Genomic DNA, 26,660 nt, shown 5'->3' with positions numbered 1-26,660 from the left:
AGATCTCCTGCAACCAACTGCAGGGCGACTGTCTGTCACTTCTCACACACCTGTGACAGATGTGAGCTCAACGTGCGACCCAACATCAAAGGCAGGGACACTACTTTTGACGTACAGGTATGTCAAAGGTAATGAAGGGGTTAAAGTTCTAAAAACGAACCCTTTAAAAAGAAATTATCACCTACTAAATGTCAGAAAGTATAAAAATTTTCTGAAATATTAATAATTAGAAAAAACATAAAAAAAATATATAAAAAATCTTGCCAAATCTGGAAATGAAGGCTCTGGCACTTTAAGAAAGTGAGGCTGAAGATACGGCTTTATGTTGTCTACGTATTCATACAGCTATGTGAGACTTGCTGCTTCCTGGAGACTGGGAGTGTGCAGCATGTAAACGCAGGAGAGATCTGTGCTGATGTCTTACTGAAATACTGGAGAAATGCAAGCTGGATTCCTTCTGTGTATTATGGATCAGGAGACCACTAGAACCACAGCAGGTGAGGTAAATCCTATCATAGCTTCTCCCCTCTGTTGTGGCTGTCTGTGTACAGAAGGTAGTGAGAGATTAACCCTTTATAAGCAGCCGATTCTTTCTTTGGCAGATTAACCCTTTGCAGGCAGCTATGACCTCCTCTGGTACACTGTATTTGCGAAGAGTCATATAACTTCATCTACTTTTGGTTTCAGGATGAGGCCACCAGAGAGTGTTGCATCATAAAAGTTGCTTCACACAGACTGCGAAGAAAACCTTTTATGTTTTCTTTTGGTATAGTGATATTGCCTTTGAACACCCACATGTTTTTAGAGTGTGGTAGAAACCAGTATGAACATGGAGAAAGCATAAAAACTCCATTACTGAGTTCATTTTCAGATTTGAAACCAAAACCCTAGAGCTTGATTGCAACAGTGCAAACCGCTGAGCCACCGTGCGGCCACATCAGAGGGGGGAAGCGGCACTGATGACATCCTCTCAACAGGTGATTACCAGGACACGTGTATGGCCGGAGGGTATCACGCAACTGTACGTACTATTCATAAGAGTAGGAGATGGGCACAACACTCGCTGGCAGGTATCGTACGCCCCTCCTGACAGGCACCTGTCAACTGGACGGCATCAGCGGCGCTCACCTTCTAATGTAGAAGTGAGCGGCACCGGAGCAGCTTTGTAAAGGAAAAGATGCTAAAGAAAATCAAAGTAGGGCCCCCTCATCTATTACTTTTTGGGAGATTTTCTTACAATGTCAGCCACAAAATACCGCCTTATATTGCCGGGACAATAGTGCGATATAAGTAATACTTTCACATAATGATATCTAATAATGTTTTAGTTTGCTAAAACACAATCACATAGACTTCAGTTTGCCACCCTTTAAAGCCATCCGTGAGGGAGGGATTTATTTTGCAGCGTGCGGTAAAGAATCTTTGCTCTGCATCGCCCTCTAGTGACATGCTGAGCCAAATTTAATTGAACTTTAAGTCCCCATGTAACGGAAATGCTGTGGATTTTACCTGCAGATTGTCGCAGATAAAATCCGAGGATGAATACAACGGCAGGCAAATGGGTGAGAGTTTACAAACATCCCATAAAAAGGGTTACCCACTTTTTAATTTCATTTAGAGAATATGTTTTAGTTATTTAGATCAATAGTACAAGTAGGATAAGTGAGGCTGACCGCTGCAACCGCCACCAGGAATTTTCAGTGTTCCAAAATCCTCACCTGGTGGGCTCTCCTCTGGTCCTGGTGTAGTGGGGTCAAGAGACAGAGAAGGTTCACAGATCTGACATACACCTATTCCATCATACAAGGCACAGGTTTGCCCTTCTGGACAGCCACAGACTGTGTCATGGGTGGCGGAACATGGCTCCTTCTCCTCTAAGCTCTTGCCTGCAAAACAGAAGGGGTTAATCGGGAATAAGAAAAACACTGAGGACTGTTTAATATACTAAATCTTCTGTATTTGTAAGGATTAACTGGACCTTAAATGATGCCCTCACTGGAAAACATTTTTGCTATTTTTGGTACAAATCAATGATGCAATTTTCCTGGGATGGCTAGTAATTTCCAGAAAAATGGTGCAATATTGATAAATAAGGTTCATTTTCCATTGAGATTTTGCTATCACTGTGATGGAAGCAGAGGACTGAGAAACGTCCGGGTCTCCGCACAGTAATGGAACCCTTTACCAACCTAAGGCTATGTTCATACGTTGCGTTGTTGCGGAGTTTTTTTTTTTATGTAAATTAAAAGCTGCTTTTTACAGTACCAGCAAAAGCTATGAGATTTCAGAAATCTCATGCACACGATTGATTTTTTTTGGGTTCTGACTGAATTGGAAAACTGCAGCAAGTCAATTCTTTAAATGTTTTTGCAGTGTTTTTTGGTGGAAAAAAATGCAAGAACAGCAGGATGTGAAACCCATTTATTTTTGTGATTTTTCCCAATTTGGAACCATAATGTAGACCGTAATCCGCAAGGGCATGCCCCCTATAGTCTGTCATTTATATTAGTATCTTATATGTAACCCCTTCTCATGTACAGCATCGGGCAATCAATGGTGTTCTAAAAATAAATAATAATAATAGTGTCTTGTTATCCTCACATGAGAATGGATGTTTGTATTAGTACAGTTTAATTAAATTAGTGATATGTATTAAAATAAACAATGTCCTCCCAAGTCAATGCCCTCCCAACTCAATGCCGTACTATCTAATTGTCCTCCAAATTCAATGCCCTCCCAACTAACTCAATGCCCTCCCAACTCAATACCCTACCAACTAACTCAATGCCCTCCCAACTCAATACCCTCCCAACTCAATGCCCTACCAACTCAATACCCTCCCAACTCAATACCCTCCCAACTCAATACCCTCCCAACTCAATGCCCTCCCATCTCAATGCCCTCCCATCTCAATACCCTCCCATCTCAATACCCTCCCATCTCAATGCCCTCCCATCTCAATGCCCTCCCATCTCAATGCCCTCCCAACTCAATGCCCTCCCATCTCAATGCCCTCCCATCTCAATGCCCTCCCATCTCAATACCCTCCCAACTCAATGCCCTCCCATCTCAATACCCTCCCAACTCAATGCCCTCCCATCTCAATGCCCTCCCATCTCAATGCCCTCCCAACTCAATGCCCTCCCAACTCAATGCCCTCCCATCTCAATACCCTCCCAACTCAATGCCCTCCCATCTCAATGCCCTCCCATCTCAATGCCCTCCCAACTCAATACCCTCCCAACTCAATGCCCTCCTATCTCAATGCCCTCCCATCTCAATGCCCTCCCAACTCAATGCCCTCCCAACTCAATGCCCTCCCAACTCAATACCCTCCCAACTCAATGCCCTCCCATCTCAATGCCCTCCCAATATCTGACAGTAAACAATACTAATTCAACTTCTCCCTGCTGTTTCCACATTAAAAAATGTTTTGTGGTTTCACCTAAGTCTTTCATTGGTGGCCTAACACCTTGCATTGCTCCTATTTGCAAGGTGGAAGCAAAATTAAAGTTTAGTATCCTGAAAAATGCAGCAAAATCTGCTCTACGTATGCAGGTTCTTTACTGCCAAAAGAGCAGCAAAAAAGCAACATGTCCACATAGCCTAACCAAGACAATATGGCCTTAGCTGCATCGCTACGACTATAAACAGGCCAACATAACCAAGTGACATGATGTTTCTACGTAGTCAATATCGAGGCCGCATAGACTTCACACTGGATCATCAGGTGAGAAAACTAAAAACGTACGGAGTTGTCCAGCGTAAACAAGTTATCACCTATCCATAGGATAGGTGCTTGTGGATCGTGGGGGTCCGACCATTGGGACCTGCACCGATTGACATAACGGGGAGTGGCAGTGCGTATGCATTCAATCCCCATGGGGTTCCTGAGCGCTGTTCTTGACTTTTTCTGGCAGCGCAATAGAAAATTAATGGAGCTGCAGTCGGGCGCCATTTTGAAATGGCCATAAAAATTCCCCAATCAGAAAGTTAATACGACTCCTGTATATAAAGGATAACTTGTTTTCACTGGACAACTCCTTTAAGGGCATGTTCTCTTTTGTGTAATTTTTGACCTAGCAATAAAATGTCGGGACACCATGACTTAATCTACACCTAAGTCAATGGGGTTTGTCGGTGCCAGTTATGAAATGGATCCAAATCTGTGTTATGGCTTCCATCAGTGATGGTGGTCAACACAACGCGAATGTGAACAGAACCTTAGTAATGTGCAGGTTGGAGGATGTTAAATTTGTGCCAAATATCTTTATAGGGGTCAGAACTTCATCTTTGTTTCACACAGCCTGATGTATCATGGCGCACCTAAGCAAACGGCGTAGCTCGGCTGCTCATATACTACATATAGGAGAGGCGGCGACGCTCTATAGTCGCTCCCACATGGCACGCTGGATTATACAAAGCTTTAATGAGCCCCTATAAAGATATTAAGCCGAGTTTGGTTCTTTTAGAGTCTTCAGATTATTCTTGGAGGCCCAATACTTGAGTCGTCCCGCTCTAGTTCCTTACTGCAGGGATAGCAGGTTCTGCATCTGGTTTGGTAGTTCCAGTTTGACGAGTAGGTCCCCTCCCTGCACGGCAGGCACAGCGTTTCTGTAGACAGCGTACATGTCTCTTTGCGATAAAATCCTGTGAAAGACAACACAAGACAATCAAAAAGACGAAAAGTGAGAAGATAAATTTGTCCCAACTCGCTAGACACTTTTTACAACCAAAAACAACATCTGTCACAAAACTGAATATAGTCACTCCAAGCAATTTATGTAACAACACACATCATCCCTTAAAGCCGCAAACAGGGATAAACTGGAGACACGACACAATTGAAAGCTAAAAAGCATATTTTATTATTGAATTCATTAAAAATATTTTTTTCACACACACATTAAAAATTAAGCAGGAAAATGTTTTTATCAGCTATGCAGGAACAAATACGTGGGTCCCAAACCAAGGGCTAAATATATGAGCTAGTTAGACTAAAAGCATATATTATGAGATATTGCGAGGTATTATCCTACAGCTCAAATTCAATGGACTAGTATCAAAGTTAGAACGAAGGAACATAAAGTGCTAGTGCTCAGTATCCACCTGTAGAAACTTACAGTACTGGTACCTCATATAGAGACTATATGAACCGCATATGCCTGTTGCCCAATCTATATAAAGAAAATTACCTACTGGTATAGTCTACCCACTTTGTTAAGTATACTACCATTGTCAAGGTCCTGTTAGTAAAGGTCCACAATCATGTGGATCCAAAACGGCAAGTCACCGAGACCACAATAAGGCATAAAAGGAAGGGGACATTACCTATAGCCGAGTGGAGACGACGCCGTTTCGCCACGCTTCTTCCAGGGAACGCCCCTTGGAAGAAGCGTGGCGAAACGGCGTCGTCGGGGTGCAGCAGCAGGAACTGTGGGCCATATACTCTCTCTCCACTCGGCTATAGGTAATGTCCCCTTCCTTTTATGCCTTATTGTGGTCTCGGTGACTTGCTGTTTTGGATCCACATGATTGTGGACCTTTACTAACAGGACCTTGACAATGGTAGTATACTTAACAAAGTGGGTAGACTATACCAGTAGGTAATTTTCTTTATATAGATTGGGCAACAGGCATATGCGGTTCATATAGTCTCTATATGAGGTACCAGTACTGTAAGTTTCTACAGGTGGATACTGAGCACTAGCACTTTATGTTCCTTCGTTCTAACTTTGATACTAGTCCATTGAATTTGAGCTGTAGGATAATACCTCGCAATATCTCATAATATATGCTTTTAGTCTAACTAGCTCATATATTTAGCCCTTGGTTTGGGACCCACGTATTTGTTCCTGCATAGCTGATAAAAACATTTTCCTGCTTAATTTTTAATGTGTGTGTGAAAAAAATATTTTTAATGAATTCAATAATAAAATATGCTTTTTAGCTTTCAATTGTGTCGTGTCTCCAGTTTATCCCTGTTTGCGGCTTTAAGGGATAATGTGTGTTGTTACTTTTTACAACCATCAAAGAAAGTGCAAAAATGTCTCAAATACGGAAAAATGTATTTACAACAATTTTTTGGTGCACTTTGTGACCCGACGCACACTTGTTTCCTTCAATGTCCCTCCAAACGTAGCGCTGTACACTCCAATTATCTTATTAAACTGTATTTAAAGGGGTTGTCCACCTTGGGAGGTAATTTTTCTTTTCTTACTTATATGCATGTACCATAGTTTTTGCCAAAAAACATTTTTCGTAATTTGGTTTATAAAATCAGAAACACTGCAAACTTTTAATGAATCCGAATTGCAAAAAAAATTCTATTAAATGGGTTGTCCACAACTTTTAATATTTGGCCATTCTATTTTTATGTTGAAAATAAGTATCTTTGTAAATACCTTGCTTTGCAGTTACAGCCTGTGAGCGGCGCTATCCTTGGCCAATTATTAATAGTAGTGGACAACCCCTTTAAGCCCCAAATACATGCATTTAAGAAAAAATAAAAACATTATTGTCCCCAGAGATGGACATCCCCTTTAATGTTTTTTTTATAAGGGGATTTTTTTTTTATTTTGTTTATGAATTAATTGCTTATTAATGGATTGAAAGAACTTGAACTTCTAGTGAATTAAAGGAAACCAGTTAGAAGCTAATTACATTCCTGGGTAGGGTAATTAAAGCCTTGTTCACACACACCTTCCCGGCCACAAATAGATTTTCCTTTGCTGAGAAAATGAACTTTGAAACTTTAAGAATTCCCGGCGTCTGCATCTATCTTCCGCATTATTCTCTGTAATGCCCCCTCCTGTGCTTGATTGATGTCTCTTCTGCTTAGATCACTTAGGTCACTGGTACCTCACTTAAGATCTCTGTAGTATACTCCCTTCGGTTGGCAAAGACATCGCTGTACAGGAGGGAAGTGCTGAACATGTACAGGATCTGCCTGGCGCATGTGCAAAATTTTCTGTGTAATATCAGTGATAAAGCTGCACAGACATCAAACAAGCCCATTACTAGCTGGAGAAAAATATGGAGGACCAAAGTACTGACCGTGAATATGATCACCCAGGGTGCACTTGCAGATTTAAAATATAACTGTCATTTTAAGAGAACTTGCAGTAGAATGTCAGTATTGTCTCTAGCTCCTCCCTTTTATAGAATCTTATCGGCACCAAGTGTCATCTCCCATCTCTATAATGTGGAAATCTGTCTTTACTGAATACAGATTTTTACAGATTTTACCCATGTAATGAGAATGAAAGATTGGTCCAGGAGAAGAAAGAAACAGATTTCTCCTGAAAGATATAGTACAAAGTTATTTATTTTCATGTATATTGTTTAAAAGAGCTAAAAAACTTTTTCTTGCCAAGATATTCAAATTATTTTTGCACCTTTTTTTCGAGATACATGGAGCTTCATTTTTATGTTATTTTCATCTTTTCATACTCTCTTTTATAATTTATTTTTTTGCCGATATTGGGTATATAGGTGGTAAAATAAAGGAAACACGTGTCTGTGTTTCCCATTTTTTTATGACCACAAAGGACCACTGAAATACAATTTTAAATTTGTTACTCTTTCTGTAGCAATTTTTTTACATATTGGACACTTTGTTTTATTTTTTTTTTACTGCAACCCCTGGCAAAAATGATGGAATCACCGGGCTCGGAGGATGTTCATTCAGTTGTTTAATGTTGTTGAAAAAAAGCAGACCACAGACATGGCACAAAACTAAAGTCATTTCAAATGGCAACTTTAGGGCTTTAAGAAACACTAAAAGAAATCAAGAAAAAATATGTGGTACTCAGTAAGGGTAATTTTTTTCAGACCAAGCTGAGGGAAAAAATTATGGAATCATGAAAAACAAACACACAAAAGAACACTCCAATACATCACTAGTATTTTGTTGCACCACCTCTGGTGGCATGGACTTAATGAGTGACAAACAGTACTCTTCATCAATCTGGCTCCAACTTTCTCTGATTGCTGTTGCCAGATCAGCTTTGCAGGTTGGAGCCTTGTCAAGGACCATTTTCTTCAACCTCCAAAGATTTTCAATTGGATTGAGATCTGGACTATTTGCAGGCCATGACATTGACTTCTTTCAAGGAATATTAAATTAAATAATTCATGCTGAGCTGCTGGATATTAGAAATAAGAAAAAAGAGAGAAAAGAAAAGTGGGGATAAAATCAATAAAAATAATTTATTTAAATAAGATTAAAATTCGTAGACAATAATTTCTGTGAACAGTGATTTCAAGAACCGCTGGGTAGATTAGATATGAGAGACAAGATGAAGTCCGTTTGATAGTAGAAAACAGCCAAGAATGTCAGAGTGGCCAATAGATTTACATAGAGCGACCCTGGATGGAGAAAAAGGTGCGTGGGTTAGACTGGATCAATGTTCCAAATAGTGGACTAGCTAAGAGGAGACTGGTGTATTTATCTTATTGGCTGTAAGTTAGATTTCCTGACAGTTTGTGCTTATTGCGGTTTTGCCGATGACTAGGTGTACACAAAAAAAGCCCTCAAATATAGGCAAGGCCAGAAAAGAAATATAGAAAGTTTTCTACTATCAAACAGACTTCATCTTGTCTCTCATATCTAATCTACCCAGTGGTTCTTGAAATCACTGTTCACAGAAATTATTGTCTACGAATTTTAATCTTATTTAAATAAATTATTTTTATTGATTTTATCCCCACTTTTCTTTTCTCTCTTTTTTCTTATTTCTAATATCCAGCAGCTCAGCGCGAAATTATTTAATTTAATATTTTACCCTCTTGAACAATTGTGGTTGTGTTTACAATTCGCTGCAGTCCTGCCGGTCATACCTTTGGAGCGCCACTGTATTATCTTTCTTTGAGCTTCTTTCAAGGAATGTTTTCACAGTTTTTGCTCTATGGCAGGATGCGTTATCATCTTGAAAAATGATGTCATCATCCCCAAACATCCTTTCAATTGATGGGATAAGAAAACTGTCCAACATATCAATGTAAACTTGGGCATTTATTGAAGATGTAATGACAGCCATCTCCCCAGTGCCTTCACCTGACATGCAGCCCCATATCATCAATGACTGTGGAAATTTGCATGTTATCTTCATGCAGTCATCTTTATAAATCTCATTGGAACGGCACCAAACAAAAGTTCCAGCATCATCACCTGGCCCAATGCAGATTCGCGATTCATCACTGAATATGACTTTCATCCAGTCATTGTTATGATCTGCTACAGGGACTAAGGAAAGACAGGAGATCTGTCCCTACAATAGAACTAAACTAGATCCCTACGATGTAACGGGGAACCTGATCCTGCGATCAGACCCGCTAAAGTCCTCGGCTAGTCTGTACGAAGACCTATAGATGTGAGGGAGGGATCCCTACAAGAACTAGGGACTGGGATAAGTTGGACACCTCCTAGCAGAAATAGTAGCAGTCAAAGACAAACAAACAACAAAAAGCATAGAGGTCAGAAGACCTAGCAAAACTAACAGAGAATGGCAACAGAGTACCAAGCTAGCTCAAGAGTAGTAAATACAATGAAGTCCAGCCAGGCCAGGAGGGCGGAGCCGGATTAAATAGGCAAAAAATGTTCATGTGACCAGCAAACTTAAAAAAACCTAACAGGAGAGTTCTAACAGTACCCCCTCTTCTAAGAGGATCCTCCGGATCCCCTAGGCCCAGGCTTACCAGGAAACCTCCTGTGAAACGCTCTGACAAGTCTGGAAGCAGAAACATCATCCGCCCTCACCCATGAGTTATCCTCAGGTCCGAAACCCTTCCAAGCGACGAGATACTGCAAACTCCCTCTATACCGTCTAGAATTTAGGATGCGGGAAATTTCATATTCCCCGTCCTCCACCACCGGAGGAACAGTGGCAGAGGCATCACCATCCGACACATCAGCTTTTTTCAACAGAGAAACATGAAACACCGGGTTAATCTTCCAGGACATAGGAACCTCCAACTTAACAGCAGATTGGTTAACTATCTGAAGCACCTTAAAGGGCCCTACGAACTTGGGACCCAATTTTTTAGAAGGAATCCTCAATCGCAGATTCTTAGAGGACAACCAAACCATGTCACCAACAGCAAACAAAACCTCTTGCCGTTTCCTATCAAAGTACCTCTTAGATTTTTTGTTAGCCTCCTGAAGATTACCACGCACATCCGTCCAAACTCTCTCCAAATCACCGGAAAAACTCTCCTCCTCAGGCACAGCCGAAACCAATTTGGAGAATGACCCAAAAGACGGATGTCTCCCAGAACAACAAAAAAAAGGCGAACACCCAGCAGAAGAAGATGTATGGTTGTTAAGAGCAAATTCAGCAAGTGGCAGAAACTCAGACCACCCCTCTTGATTGTCTGCCACAAAACAACGCAAGAACTGCTCAACATCCTGGTTCTTCCTTTCTGTCTGGCCATTAGACTCAGGATGATATCCGGATGAAAACGACAAATGAACTCCCAACCTGTCACAAAAGGCACGCCAAAAACGAGCCACGAACTGAGGTCCCCTATCAGAAACAATGTCAGTAGGAACACCATGTAGTCTGACAATTTCCTTGACAAAGGCCTTAGCGAGTGTCTTAGCGCAAGGCAGTTTGATGAAGGGAACCAAGTGACACATCTTGCTAAAACGGTCCACGACCACCCAGATGACCATGAAACCTTCAGAGGGGGGAAGGTCAGTAATAAAGTCCATAGCCAGATGTGTCCAAGGTGCACTAGGAACCTCCAGAGGGCAAAGCAACCCCGCAGCAGGAGCATGCGAAGACTTGGATCTAGCACACACAGTACATTGGCGCACCCACTTAATGACTTCCTTCTGCCATCCAGGCCACCAAAAACTGCGACCCATAAGTCTCTTGGTCTCAGAAATTCCTGGATGACCTGCCAACCGAGACTCATGACACTCAACAAACAAATCTCTCCTAAAGGTCCTAGGCACAAACAACCTCCCATAGGGAGTGTTAGATGGGGCATTCTCCTGAGCTTTAAGAATCTCATCCTCCAAAACGGAGTCCAAAGCAGCAATAACAACACCTTCTTGTAAAATGCTCTCCTCTTCCTCCTCAACACCGACCATGGGAGAAAAGCTGCAAGACAAAGCATCCGCTTTAACATTCTTGGTACCCGGGATGTAAGTAACGGAAAAATTAAACCGCGAGAAAAAAAGTGCCCACCTAGCCTGACGGGCATTCAAGCGCTTGGCAGCATCAAGATAGATCAGATTTTTATGATCAGTGAAAACCTGAATGGGAAATTCAGCACCTTCCAAGAGGTGATGCCAGTGTTCAAATGCGAGTTTAATCGCCAGCAATTCCCGATTACCAATATCGTAATTAAGTTCAGTCTCAGAAAATTTTTTTGAAAAAAAAGGCACAGGGATGTACTCCATCCTTGTTTTCCTGAGACAACACCGCACCGACCCCCACAGAAGAAGCATCAACCTCAACCAAAAACGGCTTAGTCACATCAGGCTGCATAAGGATGGGAGCAGAGGTGAACCTCTCCTTTAGAAACACAAAAGCTTCAATGGCCTCAGAAGTCCACTGAACCGCATTAGCACCTTTCCTGGTGAGATCGGTCAGCGGTTTGACAATAATAGAAAAATTTTTTATGAATTTTCTGTAATAATTGGCGAAACCCAAAAACCTCTCTATCGATTTCAAACCAATAGGCCTAGGCCATTCCTGTACAGCTTGAACTTTAACCGGGTCCATCTCAAAACCTTCACTGGAGATAATGTAGCCCAAAAAACTAATTCTCTGTACAGCGAACTCACATTTCTCCAGCTTAGCAAAAAGCGAATTGTCCATTAATAACTGTAATACCTCACGTACGCTCCGCCAATGAGACTCCAGATCAGGCGAATAAATCAAAATGTCATCCAAATACACAACCACATTTTTGCCGATTAAAGGTCTAAGGATGTCATTAATAAGATTCTGAAAAAATGCTGGCGCATTGGTAAGACCAAAGGGCATAACCAGATTCTCAAAATGACCCACAGGAGTGTTAAAAGCAGTCTTCCATTCATCACCCTCCTTCATGCACAACAAATTGTATGCCCCCCAGAGATCAATTTTAGAGAACCACTTGGCCCCCACTAACTGGTTAAATAATTCAGGAATCAATGGCAGTGGGTAAGGATTGCGTATAGTAATTTTATTAATCTCACGAAAGTCCAGACAAGGACGTAAACCGCCATCTTTTTTTTTTACAAAAAAAAATCCAACAGCCACAGGAGACTTGGAAGGCCTAATGTGACCGGCGGCCAAGCTTGTCTGTATGTATTCCTCCAAAGCCTTCCTCTCAGGAATAGTAAGATTAAATAAACGACTTTTAGGAAGAGTCGCTCCAGGGACAAATTCAATGGTACAATCATAGTCTCTATGGGGAGGCAAAATTTGTGACTCCTCCTCAGAAAAAACTCTCCAAAAATCCTGAATAGGTACAGGTAATTCCCCTTTTTCCACCGCAGCAATGCGCCCGTTACAACACTTGTCATAACACTTAGGGCTCCAGGACTTAATTTCATTGGTAGACCAATCCAGTACAGGATTGTGCAATTTTAACCAGGGTAACCCCAATATTACTGGAGAAGGCAAATTATCCAATACCACCAAATCCAAATTCTCTTGATGAATACCATTAATAGTGAGGGGAAATTCACAGACCTTATGAGTAACACTCTTCAAGGGAGAGCCATCAACAGAAACCACAGCAATAGGGGATGACAAAGTTTTAGGTTCTAATCTAAGTTTTTCCAAGAATCCCCCATCAATCACATTCAGAGTAGAACCACAATCCACAAATACCCGAAATTCAATTAATTCATCCTGAGCAGCAGTAGTGGCAGATAGGAATACTCCCTTAGAATTTAAACAGGCAATACGTGCATGACTGACCATTTTTTTTTCTTTCTTCATACGAAGCACACAGTTCTTAATAAAATGACCAGAATTTCCGCAATAGAAGCACAAGCCTTCAGAAAGCCTGCGGTCTTTTTCCTGAGAGCGGGGTGCCATCGCCCCAATCTCCATCGGCTCTCCATTGTCAGCACAGACCCTCTCAGGACTCGGAGCTGACATAGCAGAGGATTTGCTCTCATTAACCCTTGCACGTAGTCTCCTGTCCACCCGTATAGCTAATTGCATTGCCTCCTGCAAGTTTCCAGGTGTGGGATAAGCAATCAGTAAATCCTTAACCCTTTCACCTAGCCCTGCAAGAAACAAGCTTTTCAAAGCTGAATCGTTCCACCCCACCTGGGCAGACCACCGACGGAAGTGAGAACAATATTTTTCCACATTACCTGATCCCTGCCTCAAACGTCTCAATTCAGACTCAGCAGATGAGACACGATCAGGATCATCGTACAACAAACCCAAAGCAGAAAAAAAACTATCCACTGATCTAAAGCACGGATCACTAGGTTGGAGAGAGAAGGCCCATCCCTGAGGATCTTTGCGCAAAAGTGACATTATGAACCCTATGCGCTGTGATTCATCACCAGAGGATCCAGGTCTCAAACGAAAATACAATAAACAAGCATTTTTAAAAGAAAAAAAATCTTGTTGTTCGCCAAAAAATAAATCAGGCAGACGTACCTTTGGTTCCACAAAATGTGCTCCAGAACAGCTACTCACGTGTTGTTGGAGCTTGGCCACCTCCAGAGAGAGTCCCTGCAAGCGTTGAGCCAAATCTTGAACCGAGACCAAGATGGAAAACTGGAGGTCTTTCCTTAGAGAAATTTTTTTTTTTTTTTCTTTTAGGGCTGGACTTACTGTTATGATCTGCTACAGGGAAAGACAGGAGATCTGTCCCTACAATAGAACTAAACTAGATCCCTACGATGTAACGGGGAACCTGATCCTGCGATCAGACCCGCTAAAGTCCTCGGCTAGTCTGTACGAAGACCTATAGATGTGAGGGAGGGATCCCTACAAGAACTAGGGACTGGGATAAGTTGGACACCTCCTAGCAGAAATAGTAGCAGTCAAAGACAAACACACAATAAGAAGCATAGAGGTCAGAAGACCTAGCAAAACTAACAGAGAACGGCAACAGAGCACCAAGCTAGCTCAAGAGTAGTAAATACAATGAAGTCCAGCAAGGCCAGGAGGGCGGAGCCGGATTAAATAGGCAAAAAATGGTCATGTGACCAGCAAACTAAAAAAACCTAACAGGAGAGTTCTAACAGTCATCCACAGTCCATGATTGCTTTTCCTTATGCCCATTGTAACCTTGTTTTTTTCTGTTTAGGTGTTAATGATGACTTTTGTTTAGCTTTTCGGTATGTAAATCCCATTTCCTTTAGGCGGTTTCTTACAGTTCGGTCACAGACATTGACTCCAGTTTCCTCCCATTTGTTCCTTATTTGTTTTGTTGTGCATTTCCTGTTTTGGAGACATATTGCTTTAAGTTTCCGGTCTTGACGCTTTGATGTCTTCCTTGGTCTACCAGTACCAGTAGCCTTCAACAACCTTCCCATGTTGTTTGTATTTGGTCCAGATTTTAGACACAGCTGACTGTGAACAACCAATATCTTTTGCAACATTGCGTGATGATTTACCTTCTTTTAAGAGTTTGATAATCCTCTCCTTTGTTTCAATTCACATCTCTCGTGTTGGAGTCATGATTCATGTCAGTCCACTTGGTGCAACAGCTCACCAAAGTGTGATCACTCCTTTTTAGATGCAGACTAACGAGCAGATCTAATTTGATGCATGTGTTAGTTTTGGAAATGAAAATTTACAGGGTGATTCCATAATTTTTTCCTCAGAATTGAGTGATTCCATAATTTTTTCCCTCTGCTTGGTCTGAAAAAAATTACCCTTACTGAGTACCACATATTTTTTCTTGATTTCTTTTAGTGTTTCTTAAAGCCATAAAGTTGCCATTTGAAATGACTTTAGTTTTGTGCCATGTCTGTGATCTGCTTTTTTTCAACAACATTAAACAACTGAATGAACATCCTCCGAGCCCGGTAATTCCATAAGTTTTGCCAGGGGTTGTAGTAACAATGAATTGGATTGGCAGTCACTTTTTTATATATTTATTGTCTCCCTGTTTTTAATTTATTTTTCATTTATTTTACATATTGTGCCCCCCATAAAGTCATAAAAGACCTCTTGGGGGATATTTCAACATGTAAATCCTTTTTTCTTTTTTTTTTTACCTGATTTCCCCATGTTTTCTTGATTTCCCCATTTTCACATGACGCCTAAGCTTTTGTTCAGCACTGTGTATTCAGCAATTAGTACGGCAGAGATGGTAATAAACCGCCTCAGCCTTCTCTATGGGGAGCTCAGTTGTGTTGGACAGCCGGCTTCCTGCTACTGCAGCTGAAAGCTTCTATGTAGCTGCTTATTCTGCAGTGACGTTTTAGAATGTCACTGCAGAGTAGAACATGGACCGCTCAGACATTTAAAGTTTAAAGTCGTTAATTTTTTTCAGCAATGGAATATCCTTTTGTGACCACAAAAGATATGTGTGGACTTGTCTTCTACTACCCTACCCAGTAACATCATCATTTTGGTGATCCTAAAGCTTGTGACAGGTTCCATTTAATTTCTACATATATGAATAATATAAAGGCAATTGTTAATGCATACCTATTGCATGCGCTATCTGGAGAGCTTTCATTGGCGCTAAGGCATACCGATAAAACGGTCAACCCCAATGACAGCTAATAGCACCAAAAGTGATTGTGACTTAGACACAACCAATGTGATCCCAGAAACACAACGCTATAATTGTACAGCACTCAGTTTTGGCCCCTGGCACTGCGTTTTTACAGTGTATGGTGCCAAGGGGTTAATGCAATAACTCATCAGAGTAAGGAGGACTTGACCTTTACTACATTGTCGCTACCATTGCGCAGTGTCTGATTCAGCAAGTTACTGCTCAGTGCCACTTTCTCAAGAACTTTGGGCAGTTTCTAGAAAATTGTCTCTCCTCCGCCATAAAGTAGAAGTGAAGATTTCCTCTTTCTGAGAAGGAAGTAAGAATTCTCTGGCTTGCACAGTCTCCTACTAATACGTCACGTTTACTGTACTGTTCCCTTATGAGTATTGCTCACGTTATAGAAATTGTCATGAGTAGCTTCCAGTCGTTCCAAACAAGGATTATAGAAGCAAAGATTTTTTTCTTCATTGTTTTTTTTTTTTGTTGTTGTTTTTTTCCCCCTCTTCCTCTTCTGAAGTCGAAGCAAAAGTGAAAAAAACTTCCCCCACTTCCACTTCACTGACATAAGATAGAAGAGAAGGAGCCTCGTAGCAAATATCAAAATGAGCCCAGTTTTTACTAAGTGTTTAGTAAACGTTCATATTCTCTTAGTTTTTTTCAGTATTTACACTCTTCGATCAGCAATTTGGAAGGGAAAGTGTTTCTGCTGTTGCAGATGAATTTTCAGAATAAGACGTCCTGTGTGTACATGAGGAATAACACTATTTGCAATTTGTATCCTACATTTTTCACCATGTTTTCCCTCTGCAAAATGTACAGTGATGGCCAAAAGTGTTGGAACATCATTTCACACAAAACCCCAAAAATGGGCCGGACAAAATTGTTGACACCTTTCCAAAAAATATAGGTGAACAACTTTGTTTCAAGCATGTGATGCTCGTTCAAACTCACTTGTGGCAAGTAACGGGTGTGGGCAATATGAAAATCACACCTGAAACAAGATAAAAAGGAGAGAAGTTGACTCAATATTTTCATTGTTTGTCTGTGTGTGCCACACTAAGCATGGAGAACAGAAAGAGAAGAGAACTGTCTGAGGACTTGAGAACCAAAATTGTTAAACAATATCAACAATCTCAAGGTTACAAGTCCATCTCCAGAGATCTTAATGTTCCTTTGTACAAGGTGCGCAACATAATCAAGAAGTTTACAACCCATGGCACTGTAGCTAATCTCCCTGGGTGTGGGCGGCACAGAAAAACTGATGAAAGGTTGCAACGCAGGATAGTCTGGATGGTGGATAAGCATCTTCAATCAAGTTCCAAAGAAATTCAAGCTGTCCTGCAGGCTCAGGGTGTATCAGTGTCAGCGGAAACTATCCGTCCACATTTGAATTAAATGAAGCACTATGGCAGGAGACCCAGGAGGACCCCATTGCTGACACAGAGACATAAAAAATATATAGCCTGCAGTTTGCCAAAATCCTTCTAGGAAAGCGTCTTGTGGACAGATGAGGAGACCAAGACAGGTTTTTTTTGCAAAGCACATCATTCTACTCTTTACCAAAAATGGAATGAGGCCTCCAAAGAAAAGAACATAGTACCTATAGTCAAATATGGTGGAGGGTCAAAGATGTTTTTGGGGTCGCTTTGCACCTTGACTGTGTGTAAGGCATCATGAAATCTGAAGATCACTAAAGGATTTTGGGTCACAATGTAGTGCCCAGTGTCAGAAAGCTGGGTTTGTGCCCTAGGTCATGGGTCTTCCAGCAGGACAATGACCTTAAACAGGAAAGTAATCAGACTGGAATAGTGGAGGAGGCGAACATCCAGGAAAGTAATCAGACTGGAATAGTGGAGGAGGAAAGCATTTCTGAAAGGAATGGGACTGGAGTAGTGAAGGGGGAGCATCTAGGAGAGTAATGGGACTGGAGTAGTGAAGGGGGAGCATCTAGGAGAGTAATGGGACTGGAGCAGTGAAGGGGGAGCATCTAGGAAAGCCCCCAGAAATGAAGGAAACAAAGCGCTGGAGAGTTCTGAAGTGGCAGCAATGAGTCCTGATCTAAATCCCATTGATCACCTGGGAGAGATCTTAAAATTGCTTTTGGGAGAAGACGCCTTCAGTTATGAGAGATCTGGAGCAGTTTGCACAAGAAGAGTGGTCCAAAATTCCAGCTGAGAGGTGTAAGAGGCTGATGGTTATAGGAAGCGATTGATTGCACTTATTTATTCCATAGGGTGTACAACCAAATAATAAGTTGAGGGTGCCAACAAATTTGTCCGGGCCATTTTGGGGGTTTTGTGTGAAATTATGTCCAATTTTCCATTTTTTCAGTTTTTTTTTTTTTTTGTGTTCTTCCAATACATACAAAGGAAATAAACATGTGTATAACAAAACGTTTGGGATTGCAATAATTTTCTGGGAGAAATACTTCATTTTCTGGATCAATTTCAAGGGTGCCAATACTTTCGGCCATGAGTGTATCTCCAATTTGTAGTTGTCTCTGACCTAGTAGATGGAGACTAGATGCTATCATGTCTTCCATACACAACACACACAGACATGAGGGATATTCCTGTTTTTCTGTCACACATGTTCAGAAGATGCAGCATTCTACATTCTGCATTATACAGCAGTACTGAGCAGTGCAGCTGTGACTCTAGTATTGGGGCGAGATAAATCAATAAGTAGAAAGCAGCAGTGTGTGTGTGTCTGTGCTTCTCTCTGTCACTCACTAGGCAGCTGTAATCTGATCCCTCAGTGAGGTGGCAGTCCATCTTGCTTTGAGTAGGAAAGATTTTAACTGTTTTTCAGTTCATGAGGAAAGGAGAGAAGAAGTGGTTGATAAAAAAAAATGCCAAAACAAAGAATATCATATAACATCTCACCTGGTTGACAGCGGGCACAGCATATGTTCAATTCTTCATTTGTGAACTCTGTTTTATTGCAGGAAACTTGTTCAAGGGCAACAATCTGAGTAAAGAAAACAAATTGTTTGATATTGAACATGAGAAGAGAATTATTTTACACACCATAGACAGTAAATTATGGCTATGATGGCTGCCTCTCCCTTCCACTACTCCACTCCCATTGCTTTCCTCCTCCACTATTTCTGTCCCATTCCTTTCCTAGATGCTCCCCCCTCCACTAGTCCAGTACCCATTACTTTCCTAGATGCTTTCCCCCTTCACTATTCCAGTGCCCATTCCTTTCCTAGATGCTCCCCCCTCCACTAGTCCAGTACCCATTACTTTCCTAGATGCTTTCCTCCTTCACTAATCCAGTGCCCATTACTTTCCTAGATGCTCGCCTCCTCCACAACTCCAAACCCATTACTTTCCTAAATGCTTTCCTCCTCCACTACTTCTGTCCCATTCCTTTCCTAGATGCTCTCCCCCTCCACAACTCCAGTCCCATTACTTTCCTAGATGCTTTCCTCCTCCACTACTCCAGTCCGATTACCTTCCTGGACGCTCGCCTACTCCAATGCCCATTACTTTCCTAGATTCTTTCCTCCTCGACTACTCCAGTCCGATTACTTTCCTAGATGCTCCTCCTCCACTACTCCAGTCCCATTACTTTCCTAGATGCTCCCCCTTCACTGCTCCAGTCCCATTACTCTCCTAGATGCTCCCCCTTCACTACTCCAGTCCCATTACTCTCCTAGATGCTCCCCCTTCACTACTCCAGTCCCATTCCTTTCAGAAATGCTTTCTTCCTCCACTACTCCAGTCCCATTACTTTCCTAGATGCTCCTCCTCCACTACTCCAGTCCCATTACTTTCCTAGATGCTCCCCCTTCACTACTCCAGTCCCATTCCTTTCAGAAACGCTTTCCTCCTCCACTACTCCAGACCGATTACTTTCCTGGATGTTCGCCTCCTCCACTATTCCAGTCTGATTACTTTCCTGGATGTTCGCCTCCTCCACTACTCCAGTGCCCATTACCTAGATAGATGCTCTCTTCCTGCTCTATCTCAGCATTTGATACAAGTCTGCAAAGGCTTCTGAGCTGAACATGCATGATGTCCTCCATGGAATGTGCAAAAAAATGAGACTAATACTGCCACAATATTAACGACGTAGTATTACCAAAATATCGACTAACTACAAAAAAGTAACCATGTAACACTGATACAGCATTTACATAATGGTGCCATAAAGTGAGCACAAAACTGTACCATTAAATAACCTAATAATACTGCTACATGATGGCTATGGAATTTTACGTGTAAATATGAACCCTTTAAAAGATTTTTATTTTTAATTTAAAATATATTAAAAAGCAACACACATCCCAGGTGTATAGTGAAGAAAAAAGTCACAATATAAATGTCTGATCAAATGCTCAGAGACATAGAATGGTATAATCAGAGCACATAAAAAATGACAAAAAATAGGGAAGCAAAGATTTAGACAGTCAAGATTATCCTTATATCGGATGATTATTGTGGTATGAAAGATAATAAAGGCCACCAAAATGACTATCTGATCGAATACTCAAGATGTGCACAATTGATATGATCAGAGTTCATGTAGCCAATGTCGACAGGAAAACATTTGGAAGTCCTACCAATAATAGTCACCCCTAAGGCAGCCAATTATCGTTTTTAAATATATAGCACAAACCACATCATAAATGTCTGATTCAATACTCGTAGCCAATAGATGGTGTGATGATACAGCCTATAATCTTAATAAGCCAGAAGTTTAGATTTGTTAATCCAAGAGATACACTATTGTGTTTCTGTTGATTTGTGAATGTATGTGTATTTATGTGCCTGGTCCACAAGAACAGACCAGTATTTGTATAACCCTGATTGCTGTCTCCTCAATGATGTTGATTTAAAGAGCCCCCTACTATACCAACTATGTAAATAGATTAGCTCAAACAGTGATAGCTGAGCCCTGTGACTAATGCCCTCCCTAAACCCTTATATGTGAATGTGTACTTGCAAGGACAACTGTAACTATTTTAAGGGGCATATGCTTCTGTAGCAGTCAGATTTGGGACAAAGAATCAAGGAGAAGCAAGAGGACTCTGAGAATCTCTTCACACCATAAGCTTGGTAGCATGGCTTTACCCAAAGAGACACAGATTTGGATTCTACATGATTCTAGCCTAAAGGTATGGCCCTGACTGGAAAGATACAGATCTGCTCCATTGACCATCAGGGAGCCCATGGATACATTTTGGGAGATCAGGTTGGGACGATGAAGTCACCTGGCCCCATGGATTTGTTGTTTGGGGTTGCCCGGAGGGACCCACCAGTCGCTTGGAACCCATGGAGACATTCGGAGAGGCCAGATTGGGACCAGCCGGTCATCTGGCCCCATGGAACCTCTCAGAGAGGCCAGGGTGGGACCCTCGGGTCTCCTGGCCTTGTACCTCGATGGACTGTTAGCTTCCTAAGCTTGCCGCTACCTTCTCTCTGTGGGGGTCCTGCCAGAAGCGGGGGGCCACTGGTTGAGGTAGTTAGCCCTGGAAGTCCCAAAGTCGCAGCTGTTCTATCCCAGACGGGCCAGCGGAAGGGTGAGACTGTGTAATGTTGTACCATCTTGAGTATTTGCTGGGACTGTTCTACGTGTTTATTGTCCGTTTTGCGGTTCAATAAAGTATTGCCACACTGCTTTACCCTCACCCTGTGTTGTCTGAGACCCCGGGTCTTCACAGATGGTATATTCAGAATGGATATAAATGGTATAAACAGGGAGACAGGTATAAAACCTGCTGAAGGACACTATCCCTGGATAGACCAATTATTATGTTTTAGATACATAATAATAGTACAATAAATATTTATTACCTCCCAGGTCATAACACAATAAATGGGCCTGTGTCTCCCTAGGATAGACACTAGGCTGTACATGCCTAACAGCGGAGGTTGGCACCTTAGTAATAAGGGATTTGGTGCCCCCGCTCCTCGGCGGCTCTCCCCCGTTTAACGTAGTTGACCCTGCTAAATACAACAATAAAATGCTAGACTAGACAAAATAGTTCCTATACTAGGAGATATATAAGCACATCAAGATAGAATAGAAAAAAAACACTTATCATGTCAGTAGATGGTGATTCATGATACACTGCATCTCTACGCGTTTCACCATATGCTGGATCATCAGGAGGCTATCTTCAAGTATTGGTATGATGCCCAAATGATGTGGAGTAGTCAAAGGCCCATTGTGGTATTGTGTGTATTTAGCAGGGACACCTAGGATAAGCGAGAGAGAGCCGCCGAGGAGCAGGGGCGCCAAATCCCGTATTACTAGGGTGCCAACCTCCGCTGTTAGGCATGTACAGCCTAGCGTCTATCCTAGAGACACAGGCCCATTCATTGTGTTACGACCTGGGGTGTTATAAATATTTATTGTATTACCGTCATGCATCTAAAACATAATAAATTGGTCTACCCGGGGATAGTGTCCTTCGGCAGGTTTTATACCTGTCTCCCTGTTTATACCATTTATATCCGTTCTGACTATACCATCTATTGGCTATGAGTATTGAATCAGATATTTATGTTGTGGTTTGTGCTATATATTTAAACACGATAATTGGCTGCCTTAGGGGTGACTACTATTATTGGTACGACTTAGGCTGTGTGCCCACGATGCGTTTTTTAAGCAAAAACGCTGCAGAAAAGCTTAAAAAACGCATGGTAGAAGGTCTGCCATGTTCCCCAATGGTAATCCGCATGTGCTGTGCACATGCTGCGGAAATTTCCGCTGCGGATTATCATTGCGGAAAAAAATGCAGCACTACCAATTATTTAGCGGAAGTGCTGCGTTTTTGCCGCCATTGACTTGCATTGGAACACATGGAATCCGCATCACTAGATAAGGACATGCGGAATCCATGCGTTCAATGTGCGGATGATACCCGGGTGTGGAGGACAGGAGACTCTCCTCTGGACCCGGGTACCATAGAACTTGTAAAAAAAAGAATAAAATAAAAAATAAATATGATACTTACCTTCTGACAGCCCCCCGGTGCGCTCCTCCTCCCTTGCCGGCAGATCGCAATGGACTGAAGGACCTGCGCTGACATCATAGTCATGTGACGGGTCACGCGACGCTGACGTCGGCAGGTCCTTCAGTGTAGTGTACCGCGATCTGCAGGCAGCCAGGACTGAGTGAAGCAAGACACCAAGAGTCATCAGAAGGTAAGAATAGATTTATTTATTTATTTTTTTACATTCTCTCGGGTCACACTATATAAATCCATGCCATTTGCATGGATTTATATAGTGTGACCAAGTTGTCAAGCACTTTCTAAGTGATGCTAAAATCGCTTGGAAAGCGCTTGTCAACCCGCATGCGGAAATGCAAGTGAAGAACGCTTCACATCCGCATGTCCCTGGCAGGAAAACGCATGTACAATCCGCATGTACAATCCGCATGTACAATCCGCATGCGTTTTTTTCTGGGAGATGCAGAAACGCTCAGGAAAAATCCGGAGCATTTCTGCATCGTGGGCGCATAGGAAAACATTTATAAGGCTATCGACATTGGCAGTGCCGGCTCCAGGTTTTTGTGGGCCCCGGGCGAAAAAAGTCTCAGCGGGCCCCTTTAACACATACCATGATTCATGATGCACAGATACAGCAGAGAAATTATGTATATATATATATATATATATATATATATATATATATATATATATATATATATATATATGGTACAATGCTGAAGATTTCACTTCTTACATTACATGAGCGATATATATTGTAAATTATACAATAGCTCAGAAACCGGCAAATCGCTCGCAGAATACTGGCCCCCATAAAATGCTCCATACAGGATACTGGCCCCCATATAAAGCTCCATACAGGATACTGGCCCCCATATAACGCTCCATACAGGATACTGGCCCCCATATAACGCTCCATGCATGCTGTGCCCCCACATAATGCTCCATGTAGGCTGTTTCCCCCATATAATGCACCATGCAGGATGTTTCCCCCATATAATGCACCATGCAGGATGTCACTCCCCCTTATAATGCCCCATGCATCATGTCACCCCCCCTTATAATGCCCCATGCAGGATGTCACTCCCCCTTATAATGCCCCATGCAGGATGTCACCCCCTCCCTTATAATGCCCCATGCAGGATGTCACTTCCCCCCCTTATAATGCCCCATGCAGGATGTCACCCCCCCTTTTAATGCCCCATGCAGGATGTCACCCCCCCTTTTAATGCCCCATACAGGAAGTCACCCCCCTCCCTTTTAATGCCCCATGCAGGATGCCACTCCCCCCCTTTTAATGCCCCATGCAGGATGTCACTTCTCCCCCTTTTAATGCCCCATGCAGGATGTCACTTCTCCCTCTTTTAATGCCCCATACAGGATGTCACTTCTCCCCCTTTTAATGCCCCATGCAGGATGTCACTTCCCCTCCCTTTTAATGCCCCATGCAGGATGTCACTCCCCCCCCTTTTAATGCCCATGCAGGATGTCACTCCCCTCCTTTTAATGCCCCATGCAGGATGTCTCTCCCCCCTTTTAATGCCCCATGCAGGATGTCACTCTCCCCCTTTTAATGCCCCATGCAGGATGTCACTTCCCCCCCTTTTAATGCCCATGCAGGATGTCACTCCCCTCCTTTTAATGCCCCATGCAGGATGTCTCTCCCCCCCTTTTAATGCCCAATGCAGGATGTCACTCTCCCCCTTTTAATGCCCCATGCAGGATGTCACTTCCCCCCCTTTTAATGCCCCATGCAGGATGCCACACACCACCTTATAATGCCCCATGCAGGATGTCACTCCCCCTCTTTATAATGCCCCATGCAGGATGTCACTCCCCCATATAATGCCCCCATGCCTCCATACATTAAAAAAAAAAATCAAATACTCACCTCACTTCTCACCTGCTGCCGCTGCTCTTGACTCCAGTGTCGCCAGCGTCTTCCCGCTCTGCGCTGTCACGGCTCAGGAGAGAGCACAGTGTAAACACATCACTGCGCCTTCTGACCTGAGACGTCACAGTCAGAGGACATGGAAGAGACCGGAGCTGCTGTGGAGAGGTAAGTATTGCGCCAGGTGACGGGGCCCTGAGCAAGCGGGGAAAAGCGGGCGCTGACACCGCTCTCCTCCACTCACTGGTCCCATAGCGCGGTGGGGTTCCTGTCGGCGAGTGGGCCTTCCTCGCCTGCTCAGGGCCCCGGAACTTGCCCGGGTGAACCAGGTGCTGACGCCGGCCCTGGACATTGGCTATATGAACTCTGATCATATCAATTGTGCACATCTTGAGTATTCGATCAGATAGTCATTTTGGTGGCCTTTATTATTTTTCATACCACAATAATCATCCGCTATAGGGATAATCTTAACTGTCTAAATCTTTGATTCCTTATTTTTTGTCATTTTTTTTATGTGCTCTGATTATACCATTCTATGTCTCTGAGCACTTGAGCAGACATTTATATTGTGACTTTTTTCTTCACTATACACCTGAAAAGTGAGGTGCTTTTTTAGTATATTTAAATTAAAAATCTTTTAAAGGGTTCATATTTACACGTTTTTTCTACTCCCTTTTTTTGGTAAACAAATTATACTCTATGTCATTTTAAAAGAGAATTTATCTGGACCGAAAACATAACAAAAAGGAGAGGACTCCTACTAATATAATAACCTAAAAAGTTTGAAGTTACAGCCTCCAAGTAATAAAATATGAATTTTATTGGAAACATATTAAAAATACAATAATACAAAAAATCTCAAAATAGGTACAGTACAAACCAAAAGTTTGGACACACCTTCTCATTTAAAGATTTTTCTGTATTTTCATGACTATGAAAATTGTACATTCACACTGAAGGCATCAAAACTATGAATTAACACATGTGGAATTATATACTTAACAAAAAAGTGTGAAACAACTGAAAATATGTCTTATATTCTAAGTTCTTCAAAGTAGCCACCTTTTGCTTTGATGACTGCTTTGCACACTCTTGGCATTCTCTTGATGAGCTTCAAGAGGTAGTCACCGGAAATGGTCTTCACTTCACAGGTGTGCCCTGTCAGGTTTAATAAGTGGGATTTCTTGCCTTATAAATGGGGTTGGGAACCATCAGTTGTGTTGTGCAGAAGTCTGGTGGATACACAGCTGATAGTCCTACTGAATAGACTGTTAGAATTTGTATTATAGCAAGAAAAAAGCAGCTAAGTAAAGAAAAACGAGTGCCCATCATTACTTTAAGAAATGAAGGTCAGTCAGTCCGAAAAATTGGGCAAACTTTGAAAGTGTCCCCAAGTGCAGTTGCAAAAACCATCAAGTGCTACAAAGAAACTGGCTCACATGAGGACCGCCCCAGGAAAGGAAGACCAAGAGTCACCTCTGCTTCTGAGGATAAGTTTATCCGAGTCACCAGCCTCAGAAATCGCAGGTTAACAGCAGCTCAGATTAGAGACCAGGTCAATGCCACACAGAGTTCTAGCAGCAGACACATCTCTTCAACAACTGTTAAGAGGAGACTTTGTGCAGCAGGCCTTCATGGTAAAATAGCTGCTAGGAAACCACTGCTAAGGACAGGCAACAAGCAGAAGAGACTTGTTTGGGCTAAAGAACACAAGGAATGGACATTAGACCAGTGGAAATCTGTGCTTTGGTCTGATGAGTCCAAATTTGAGATCTTTGGTTCCAACCACCGTGTCTTTGTGCGACGCAGAAAAGTTGAGTGGATGGACTCTACATGCCTGGTTCCCACCGTGAAGCATGGAGGAGGAGGTGTGATGGTGTGGGGGTGCTTTGCTGGTGACACTGTTGGGGATTTATTCAAAATTGAAGGCATACTGAACCAGCATGGCTACCATAGCATCTTGCAGTGGCATGCTATTTCATCCGGTTTGCGTTTAGTTGGACCATCATTTATTTTTCAACAGGACAATGACCACAAACAGACCTCCAGGCTGTGTAAGGGCTATTTGACCAAGAAGGAGAGTGATGGGGTGCTACG

General features: G+C 42.3%; 1 protein-coding gene across 2 annotated transcripts in view; it reads right to left on the bottom strand.

Moving 5' to 3' along the window:
- The window catches only part of LTBR (lymphotoxin beta receptor), a 97,191-nt gene that overhangs the window by 13,743 nt on the left and 56,788 nt on the right, over positions 1-26,660 (bottom strand). For both annotated transcript variants that reach the window (XM_073684902.1, XM_073684903.1), the window contains exons 3-5: positions 18,588-18,672; positions 4,531-4,650; positions 1,719-1,886 (exon numbers count right to left, since the gene is read on the bottom strand). In XM_073684902.1, coding sequence (XP_073541003.1) covers positions 1,719-1,886; positions 4,531-4,650; positions 18,588-18,672 — 373 coding nt within the window. The remainder of the gene's footprint in view (positions 1-1,718; positions 1,887-4,530; positions 4,651-18,587; positions 18,673-26,660) is intronic.

The sequence above is a fragment of the Phyllobates terribilis genome, unplaced genomic scaffold (genome assembly GCF_046119375.1).
Source record: "Phyllobates terribilis strain yellow unplaced genomic scaffold, ASM4611937v1 Scaffold_5__5_contigs__length_657084704, whole genome shotgun sequence".
NCBI classification, from domain to species: Eukaryota; Metazoa; Chordata; class Amphibia; order Anura; family Dendrobatidae; genus Phyllobates; species Phyllobates terribilis.
The sequence above is the reverse complement of the archived record's forward strand: the minus strand, read 5'-3'. Positions and strand labels throughout refer to the sequence as shown.